Source organism: Lolium perenne, chromosome 7 (assembly GCF_019359855.2).
Source record: "Lolium perenne isolate Kyuss_39 chromosome 7, Kyuss_2.0, whole genome shotgun sequence".
Classification (NCBI taxonomy): Eukaryota; Viridiplantae; Streptophyta; class Magnoliopsida; order Poales; family Poaceae; genus Lolium; species Lolium perenne.
The window spans coordinates 70,840,757-70,850,839 of record NC_067250.2 but is presented as its reverse complement, the minus strand read 5'-3'; the positions used below and the strand labels follow the sequence as shown (position 1 = coordinate 70,850,839).

General features: G+C 44.9%; 1 protein-coding gene across 1 annotated transcript; it reads right to left on the bottom strand.

Moving 5' to 3' along the window:
* Positions 1-2,229: 2,229 nt before the first annotated feature.
* LOC127315935 (aspartyl protease family protein At5g10770-like) lies at positions 2,230-10,083 on the bottom strand. Its single transcript, XM_071824520.1, has 3 exons — positions 9,909-10,083; positions 2,735-3,479; positions 2,230-2,548 (listed from the first exon to the last, which is right to left on the bottom strand). Exons 1-3 carry the CDS (start codon positions 10,081-10,083, stop codon positions 2,230-2,232), a joined length of 1,239 nt encoding a protein of 412 aa, XP_071680621.1.

The following is a 10,083-nucleotide window of genomic DNA, read 5'->3' as shown; positions in this document are numbered from 1 at the left end:
GCAAATTTGGGTACATGATATATGTACTATTAATTTTTTTACAGTTTTACCTGCTTGATTCGGATGCAACCTAATGTATTTGTTTGGAAGTTAACAAAATCTGTTTTTTTTTTTCACGATCAAGTCACTGTATCTAGATTAAATGAATGACCGTATAAGGGTCCTCTATAAATACATATGAAAAATGAAAGTACAATTAAATATAAGAATCTTTATGTCGTTCTTACATAGTAAAGTCTGCTAACGAAAGAAAATTTAGCTAAAATGAATTGGCAAGGCAGTAAAAATGTTACTATTATGATCAAGATGAATCAATTCAATAATATTCATATCATATCTTTTAGCAAAGGTGATTTTGCGTATTGTACATATGGCTTTCAATATAAGTCCTCCTAATAACATCACAAATCTGTTTGGGGATTAGGTTTGTTGCTTGCGAAGAAAGACAGAGTACAACTTCGAGTTGGTGTCTATACTTTACTTTGGGCCATATGAAACATACAGAATGACTACATTTTCAACATTGCAATAACATCCTTTATGCAGGTTATACCGCTGGCTATGAATTGGCTTTGTATGTGGTCCTACGTACAACCAACAGAAAAATAAGAGGATTGGGCTAATAGGCGCAACCGACTGGAGATTGTTGCTCGTAATTTACATAGCCAGTGCAGCTGGCATTTTGATCTTAGGATAACATATTGCTTTTGTGTTATTTTAAGTTTCATTTAAGTTTTAGATGTTTGTTACATGAATGACGCTGCCTAATTTATGATGTAAGCTCTTCTAAGACCTAAACTTTTATAGGTAATAAAAAGGCCGCATGCATCGACCAAAGCAGATGCCTAGGCTATGTATCTGCTTGGAGAAAATTACCATTATTTTTAAGACATGGTTGTTCAATCTAAACTAAAACTATGCAAGATTATTACTCATATAATCATGCTGATATGACGATAAAGTTAGTCCACGTTTGCTAATTTTGAGCTTTGCTCAGACTGTTGGTATAATTGTTTAGCTATGTTATTTTGTTGGCGACGAAAGTGTTTCCTTTGTGGATATCACTCATGCTACAATATAGAGTTTATCTCAGAGTAGATTTTCTTAAGTTGTGATAAAATTTTATAAAAAGCCTAACTTTTGACCGAGCAAAGCGAGAGCCCTATGGATCATCATCGACCTAGCTCACCACAGATATATATACACCCTTTGAGCCGCCGGTTTGGATTTTGTAAACCCTCCCGATAGTGTTCCATAAGTCTCATCGGCGTACGTGGAGGAATGGTTAGGTCAAAGAGGTGGTCTCATTGATCGTAGTAGCGGCCACACACGGCTTCCATTGGATCACAAATAGGTTATCACCGGTGTCGCACATCAGACTCTTTCATGGACGAGAATATGTCCATCTGTTCGGCTCCTCCACAAAAGGTGATGGAGCTTGCTGCTAAAAGTTGTTTCCCTTAAGAACATTTACATGAAAAATATTATAGGTTAGAGAAAAACACTCCCCATGTATAAGTAACGAAACTATTCCACGTTGGAGATGGTTTGGTGAATAATAAAAATCAAAGGCCGGCTAGAATTGGCTCCATCTGGCTAGGAACACGATATCACTTCAATTTTCTTTTAGCAACTACTTCTTTTATTAAGGGAGCGCCTACACCGAGGAATGGTTAGGTCAAAGAGGATGTAGCAAACGCCGGCGATAGCTCCTCTTCATGGCGGCACAGATATGCGCGACCGTCGCCAGGGAGCTTGTCACTCGATTCGGTCAAGAGAAGCGGAAGTGGAGGGGGTGCCTCTCTCCTCATCCGACTAGATTGGTTCCATGACGCCCAAAATTTGAAATGTCCGGGAAATGCTACGGGCGCCTAGGAGTTAATTCGCCCCCACCAGGCACACCAAACACGTGCGCCATCGGATGGAGATCACATGGACGATGCGGACGACCTCGGGTTTCCTTATAATGATGTCACTCTCATATTAGAATATACGTTTTACTAGGCAAGAGGAAAAAACGTGAAAAGATGGTGCATGTTTAAATTAAGGAGGAAATATGCCAGAAAACCATAATCACCTCAACATTTTTTTTGAACATATAATCACCTCAACATTTATTCTTAATCGTACACCCAATACGACAGTATATGGTATACATGTACTCATACAATACAAAGTAGAGAGGATAAAGTGGCGGTACAATTCAAACATTTCTATCGACCCAAGAAATCAGCAACTGAAGGGAACAAAACCGATCCTCTCCGCGCCAACGTCATAGATCACCTCTGTCGACCGCTGTTGCGTGTTGCCGATGATGGAGAGGGGCGCACCATCGGGGTTCCCGACGAACGCGAGGCACCCGATGGCTGGCTGGGTGTCGTCCGGGAAAATGAGGATCCCATAGAAGTTGAGATCGAACACGCCGCCGTCACTAAAAATGAGCGACACTGCCGGTATGAAGATGGCGCTCTGGCCGGAGAAGTCATAGCAGGTGTCGAGGATGTCAAAAGCCGGCGCCGGCTTGTTCCCCTTCATGGTGAACTTGAACCTGTCGCGGAGCAAGGTGTAGGCCTTCATAGGGATGTAGGTGAGGATCGTGCCAGAGTCGAGGAGGGTGCCCGTTTTCGTGAACACGGTTGGTGGTACTGGCAGGACATAGCCGCCGATGTTGATGGACACGAGCTCCACGAAGTAGAAGGACGGGTACGCCGGCTTCTTTATCATCGCCGTGTACTGGACCTTACCGGTGACGGGCGTGGAGCCAATGGTGAGGTACCCGGGCGTGGTGTTGAAAGACGGCATGCAGTAGGAGAAGGAGCCTCCAAATGACGAAGTGGTTTGTGAGGGCAACGAGAAATGGCCCCGGCCGAGACCCAGCAGCCCGTCGACTTCACCGAAGTCGCCGAGGTTGGTAGTGCCGCACCCGAACGTGAAGCCGGAGAAGGTGCGCGCGGAGGTGAATGTTAGCGTCTCCTGAGAGAGCGCGCCGGAGGTGGACGAGCCGTCGCCGTAGTGAACGGTGTAGAGGCAGGTGGTGCCGTTGCAGTTTCCACCGGCAACTGAGCACGCCGGCGTCCCGCAGGGCACGACGCTGTAGGTTGAGGACTTGGAGGGGTCGAAGAGCGGGTCGTGCTGCTGGTAGCAGTGGCCCGTGCAGGGCTGGCACTGGATCCACGACACGTCGCTCCCAGTATCGAAGATGATAGCGGAGGACTGAGCAGGGGTGCCGAAGCCGACGATGACGACGAACTCCAGCGTGTCCAGATAGGTCCCCGGCCGATCTGGGATTGTCGCGGATGGCGCCTCTGCTGGTGCTGAAGCCGGTGCGAATGAAACCGGAATGATGACTGAAGAGGTCGACCTCTGGAGTAAAGTGCTTAGTCGGGCATTGTCGTGGACGAGGATGTCGCGCTGGCGCCACGCCTTCTCCGACCCACCGGAGCAAGCCGGATGGATGGCGAGCCTATTGCCAGAGGACGCTGCTGTGAACCATTTACAAATCACATGTTAGTAATCGTGGACGCCTCACTCTGGTTGCCAATATCGCTAAGAAATCAAAATTTGGTCAAATTTCATTCGTTTTCAAAAGGAGGAACAAATTAAGCCGTATCTTCTGCATCAAAGCGATACATGCGGCCTTACTAGACACAATTTCAAATAAATTAGACAAAATTTAGTTGAAATAGTTCTGAAATGATTTCAAATTTCCTAGATTTTTTAGTTTGCCTGAATTTTTTTCTAAAACTGAAAGCGAAACCTAGCAAACAACTACATACTTACATTGTCTCTTTTCCCCGTGGACAATACTATAGACATGTAACAACTACATATATATTTATGCTTCCTTGTTTTTTAATTGATGACACTATCGAGGCTGATGAGTGGGTGCTTGGGCGGTCCCATGATTGACGATGGAAAAATCGCCTGGGAACCCCCGCTCCCTCCAACCCTAGCCCACCCCCCCACACCCTCCTCCTCCCGCCACCACCAGTGGCGCCGTCGGGCGAAGCCTAGGTGGCGTGGCGGCGGAGGGGATCTTCTTCTGTTGCGTCGGGTAGCGGCTCGGTTTGGATTTTAGTAGGGTTTCGGGGGACGTCATTGGGATGGTGGAGGCGGCGTCGCGTCAGAATAAGGGTGTTGGAGCTCGATCCCCATCTCGGCGAGGCCGCTTGTGGCGGCGTCGGCGAGCTGTTGGCCTGGTGTCCTCTAAGATCTGCGGATCTCATAAGGGTAGTTTTTCCGGGCGCGGCCAACTTTCGACCCTGCCGTGGAGTTAGTGGAGTCTGTTCAGGAGTCAGACGAGTGCTGATGATGTTGTCTTCCTCTCGGCCGTCCGTGGTGGCGAGGGGGATGAAGGGGATGGCAACGCCGTCTTGCTTTTTAGGGTTGTTTGTGTTCATCTAGTGGTGTGCGATTGCCGCATCTTGCAGCTTCTTCCGGCCGGCCTTGGTGGCGAGGGGAGGAGGCGGCTCGGCATGTCGACGCCTAAACTTGCCAGATGGTGGATCGTTTTGCTGGTGGTTTGGGTCCACTGCTCGGGGATCTTCGTTTGGAGGTATTGCTTGCTCTTTCCCACCTCCTGCCTGCCCGATGGTGTGGAAAAAATTCTTAGCTTTCACCCCTGGGGTTGGCACTCCTACGGTGTTCAAAGCCCAGTGTGGCGACGGCGGTGGCGGTGATTCGATGGTGTTGGAAATTGCGTTGCTTCTAGATCCGGTCCATGTACTTGCTTGGTGACCACGAGGACGGTTAGCCTTATTGCGTTTTGGAACAACGGCGGTCGTTCTTGCAAAATTCCGGGACCATATTGTATTTTCCTTTATTTTTGGAGTCTTTTGTAATCGGTTTTGCCAATAAATTCCATCAGTTGTTATCTTAAAAAAAAGAGTTGGTGCTTCGGCATTAGGTGAAATAATTCTGAAATGATTTTAAAATTTCCTTATTTTCTAGTTGACTGAATTTTTTTTCACAAACTGAAAGTGGAAACCTAGTAAACAATTACATACTTATTCTTTCGGTGCAAATTTGGTAGATGTGTATGGTTAGTCATCCAACTATGTTCTACCATATAACTGTAATGCATGACATCATCACTGCTAATATATTCGGCAATTAGATAAATGTTGTGGGCAATATGTTTAAAATAATATTAGGGTGGGAGCGACTTGCCCTTATTTAGTCGTTATGGCTATGTACAGTGATAAGGTTTTTAATGAAAAAGTTCTTCTCTCATGAAGGTTATCTACAGGTGCACATCTATGCTTGATTCATGGTCGTCTCTATAGCATCTATCTATTATATACTAAAAGCAAAATAGGGATGTTTAATAGAGCCACCACGTTAATCCACATCATCTAAATTAATTTTGATAGCTAGATCTAAAATATATGGCTGAGATTTTATGAAAGATTAGTAATCACGTAACATTTTTTTGACATGATTTATGTACCGCAACACGGCTAGAACGTGATAGACCAAAAGAAGGAAAACTGCCTTACTACGTCTATTTAAAAACCAGCCGTACAGATTTACGTGCCGTAACTTGGCCAGACTCTCATAGCCGTAAAAAAAACATTGCGTCAACCATTTAAAAACCAGCTTCGGAGCGTGCTAGATGTAAAGAAAACTGAAACGGTATTCTGTCCCTAACTAAGCGATCAACACGGCCTCCAATGAAAGTAACCGCACATGGCCCTCAATAAAAACATAGCAACGGTGCAAGTTAGAGAGCATCTCCACCCGCGGCCCTAGCTCATAGCGGTCTCGATAACGTTTTGGGGGCCGAGCGAAAATAGGCTCGCACTATTGCGCTCCAAATGGCGCCGGTGATTTTTCGAGCCCAATAGTATCGTCGGCAACCCCGTGTCGGCCCCTTCGTGAAGGACGCGAATCGGGCATGTCGGCGCCTCGGTTTTCGCGGGTAAGGGCGCCTTTTCAGTGAGAGGACGCGGCGGTTCGCATCGGAAACAACGTGGGGAGGTTGGTCATCGGCGTTAATGGCCTTACGGCGAGGGCGGCGACTGGCCACCTGGAGTCCACCTACCTTACTCACGCGCCTTCAATGCGCGTCCGCCGCCTCCCCTAAAACCCTACCGGCGCGCACTTCTTGCTTTTCCCCGCCGTCCAATCCTAGCCGCCGTCTTCCAACCTCCGCGCAAACCTCCCACGCACCCCGCCGACGATGGCGCACAACGACCAGGCCGGTGGCAGCGATGGTGGCGTGCTCCGCTCGACGCAGCTTAGCTTCGTGCAAGTTAGAGCATCTCCACCGGCGGCCCCGGTAGCGGTCCCGATAGCGTTTTGGGGGAAGCGAAAATAGGCTCGCACTATTGCGCTCCAAACGGCGCTGGTGATTTTTCGAGCCCATTAGAATCGCCGACAACCCCGTGCCGGCCCCTTCGCGAAGGGCGCAAATCGGGCGCGTCGGCGCCTCGCGGAACGACGATTTTCGCGGGTAAGGGCGCCTTGCCAGCGAGAGGACGCATCGGTTCGCATTGGAAACGACGTGGGGAGGTTGGTCATCGGTGTTAATGGCCTTAAGGAGAGGGCAGCGACTGGCCACGCGGAGTCCACCTACCTTACCCACGCGCCTTCAATGCACGTCCGGCGCCTCCCTGAAAACCCTACCGGCGCGCACTTCTTGCTTTTGCCCGCCGTCCAACCCTAGCCGCCGTCGTCCAACCTCCGCGCAAACCTCCCACGCACCCCGCCGACGATGGCGCACAATGACCAGGCCGGCGGCAGCGACGGTGGCCTGCTCCAATCGACGCAGCTTAGCTTCGACGAGGCCGACGTACTGTACTGGCACTGCATCCCCGTGCCAGTATAGTTCAAGTTGCCGCACGGCTCACACATCTCCAACGGCGGCTTCGCCGTGCCTCCGCCGCCACCGCCAGGAGCACAGACGCGGGCCCTTCCCAGGGAACGGCGGAACTAGATGACGCCGGAGGAGAGGAGCCTGCTCCGTCGATGAAGACTACCGGCATATCGCGATCGACCCGCGGCAAGCGGTGGTGTGGTCCGGCAGGGACCACGACGCCAACTATGTCGACCTCGCCGGACCATCCGAGCTGCCGGCGCCAAAGGAGGAGAAGGCCGACGAGGAGGAGGCCTACGAGGATGACAACTGGTCCTTCGGGCCATCCAGCGACGACAGCGACGACCTGGACTTCAGCGCCTTTAACTCCCGGCTCACCTAGATGTTTTATTTAGTGTTTTAGTTTAAATTCACGCTAAATTTGTACAAATTTCGTTCGAACTTCGTATGAATATCTTTTTAAAATTTTGATTTTAAAATTCAAAATCTATCGGGACCGTCGGTTTGGGGACGCCGGTGTGGGAGCAGCATCCCCAAATAGAGGATGCTCTACCGGTGCCCCCCATACGGCAGTGCCGACGCCTATTTAGGGGCTGCTGGTGGAGATGCTCTTAGCTATCTCAGTGGATCATCATATGGTAGTTGTGCCAAAAAAGAAAAACCAAACTGGCTGACTGTGCTGCCACCATATGAAAATTGAAAACATGGAAAACAACCCAATTGAGATCTTCCAAAAATAGCTAGCTACCATAGATGGATTGTGATAGTTCAAAAAGAAAATATAAAGTGTAAACTAAGCCGATCCTTTCTTTGTTTTAATTTACCCTCTGATTCTAAGTTTAGTTAAAGTCAAAATTTTAAAATTCTACAAAATATGTAGGAACAAATATCAACTTCTATGATACCAAATTAATATAATATGAATATAAACTTTATTATGATTATAATAATAATTGTTTTGTATTTTAGTTGTTGATATTTTCTATATATTTGGTTCAACTTTATAAAGTTTAATTTTAACTAACCGAAAACATAAGGTAATTATGAATGGACGGAGTAGAGATTGTGCTCCAGAAGTCCGCTCCCTTTAATTTACCACTTCTATTATATCTAGCGACGGTAAAAATCGCTAGCGAGTATCGTTGCATCCATGCATGTCAGTGAGTGACCGTGAACACTGCCGACAATAATCTAAAGATATACATGGTTGGATCTGAAGTGTGTAACTAGGATGTAATGCGATTAACTGATAGTCACATCTCAAAAAAAGATTAATTGATATTCATATAAATGTGTAACTCCATGTGATACAAAATGGAGTAAGTATAGAAAATTAATGAGAACTATATATCTGATGTATCGTCTTTACTATAAGGTAAACACTATACAACGGAATCTGATGGGAATCTATACATCGGACCGGGTGGCTGTCGTTGATTATGCTTTATGCTTTACTTTTGTAGGAACAAATGTCAATTTCTATGATACCAAATTCATATGATATGAAAATAAATTTTATTATGATTATAACAATGTTTTTTTTTGTATTTTAGTTGTTGATATTTTTATATATATTTTGTTTGACTTTATAAAGTTTAATTTTAACTAACCCAAAACATAAGGTAATTATGAATGCACGGGGTAGAGATTGTGCTCCAGAAGTCCGCTCCCTTTAATTTACCACTTCTATTATGTTCAGCGACGGTAAAAACCGCTAGCGAGCGCAGTTACATCCATGCCTGTCAGTGAGTGACCGTGAACACTGCCACAATAATCTAAAGAGATACATGGTTGGATCTGAAATGTGTAACTAGGATCTAATGCGATTAACTGATAGTCACATCTCAAAACAAGATTAATTGATAGTAATATAAATGTGTAATTCCGTGTGACACAAAATGAAGTATAGGAAATTAATGGGATCTATATTTCTGATGTATCATCTTTACTATAAGGTAATCACTATACAATGGTGTCCAATGGAAATCGATACATCAGACCGGCTCGCTGTCGTTGATTGTATATAATAACCACATCTAATTGATCTTAGTAGCTTCAATGTCATTGGGCGAGAAACTATTACGTAGACATAAACATATATATAGTTTTTCTGAAGTCGAAATTAATCAAAAATCAACAAGTATAAACTATGTTCTGACATCACACTAGAGTAACATCAAATAAAAACCAAATTCAATTATTTGTACTTATTGAATACATTCAGATAAAATATACATACGTGGTCATCCGTCCATTTGTTTAGATTGCAACATTTATCATTCTCCCACATTGAAAATTAATAAATATATTTTGCACATAAACAATATTTTATCAAACAAAATATTTATGATAACTAGAATCATCTAAATTATAATCACATAATACTCGAAGCTTCTACAAAACAATAAAAATATATTATATATATATATGTACTTCCAGATGATGCCCTCGCATTTGCGAGGGCCACTGTGCTAGTGTGGATAACAACAATATGTGTATGGATGTGTTTACACGGTTAGAGGATATAGCAAGGGATATTTTAGCAAACATGAATGGCAGCGCGATCTACGGATTAGTACTTCATCACCATAGGCGTCTATGCTTTTTTTTTTATCCTTCTATGCATTTTCTGAGATGGTTACATGTATTGCTTCTTTTTTATTTTTATTTTTTTACTGTTGGATTTAACCGGCTATGTGTGCAGTATAATTATGCAGAGATCAAGTGTAATATTAAAACTTTTACGTAATAAACTATCCTTTATTCAAAACTAAATATTTATATTATCTCTTTTTCCCGTAGACAGTACCGAAGACATGAAAACATGTAGAAATTACTCGATGGCCAATGTAGATTTCAAGAGAACGATTTATTCTCGTGATTACCACTTTTTAGTTAAACATACTTAGTTTACACGTCTGCCATTATTATATAATACTCTTTCTTTTTCATAACATAAATGACACGTTTTGGTGAACTATTTTAGATTGCTAAAACAGACTCATATTTTAAAAGATAACCATGTCTTGCAATTTAACATAAGCTTAGCATAATCGCATTTTTCGATAAAGTAGTATAATCGCATGCATACCTGGAATCGTAGTGTCGGGGTCATAGCAGTTGAGTTGGGTCTTAGAGTTGATGACGGTATCGATGCTGACGGAGAGGTAGCGCGCCGGCGAGGCCGCCAGAGCGCCGCCGCAGAGGAGAAGAACAAACACGGCCAACAAGTAGTGCTCCGCTGGCCATCGTTGGGTCGACACCAT

Coding starts and splice junctions, on each gene's coding strand:
- LOC127315935 (XM_071824520.1), bottom strand. CDS start 10,083: ATGGTGTCGACCCAACGATGGCCAGCGGAGCACTACTTGTTGGCCGTG. Junction 3,480..9,908: donor CCCCGACACTACGATTCCAG/GTATGCATGCGA, acceptor GGTTCACAGCAG/CGTCCTCTGGCAATAGGCTC. Junction 2,549..2,734: donor CCCGTCACCGGTAAGGTCCA/GTACACGGCGAT, acceptor GCTCCGCGACAG/GTTCAAGTTCACCATGAAGG.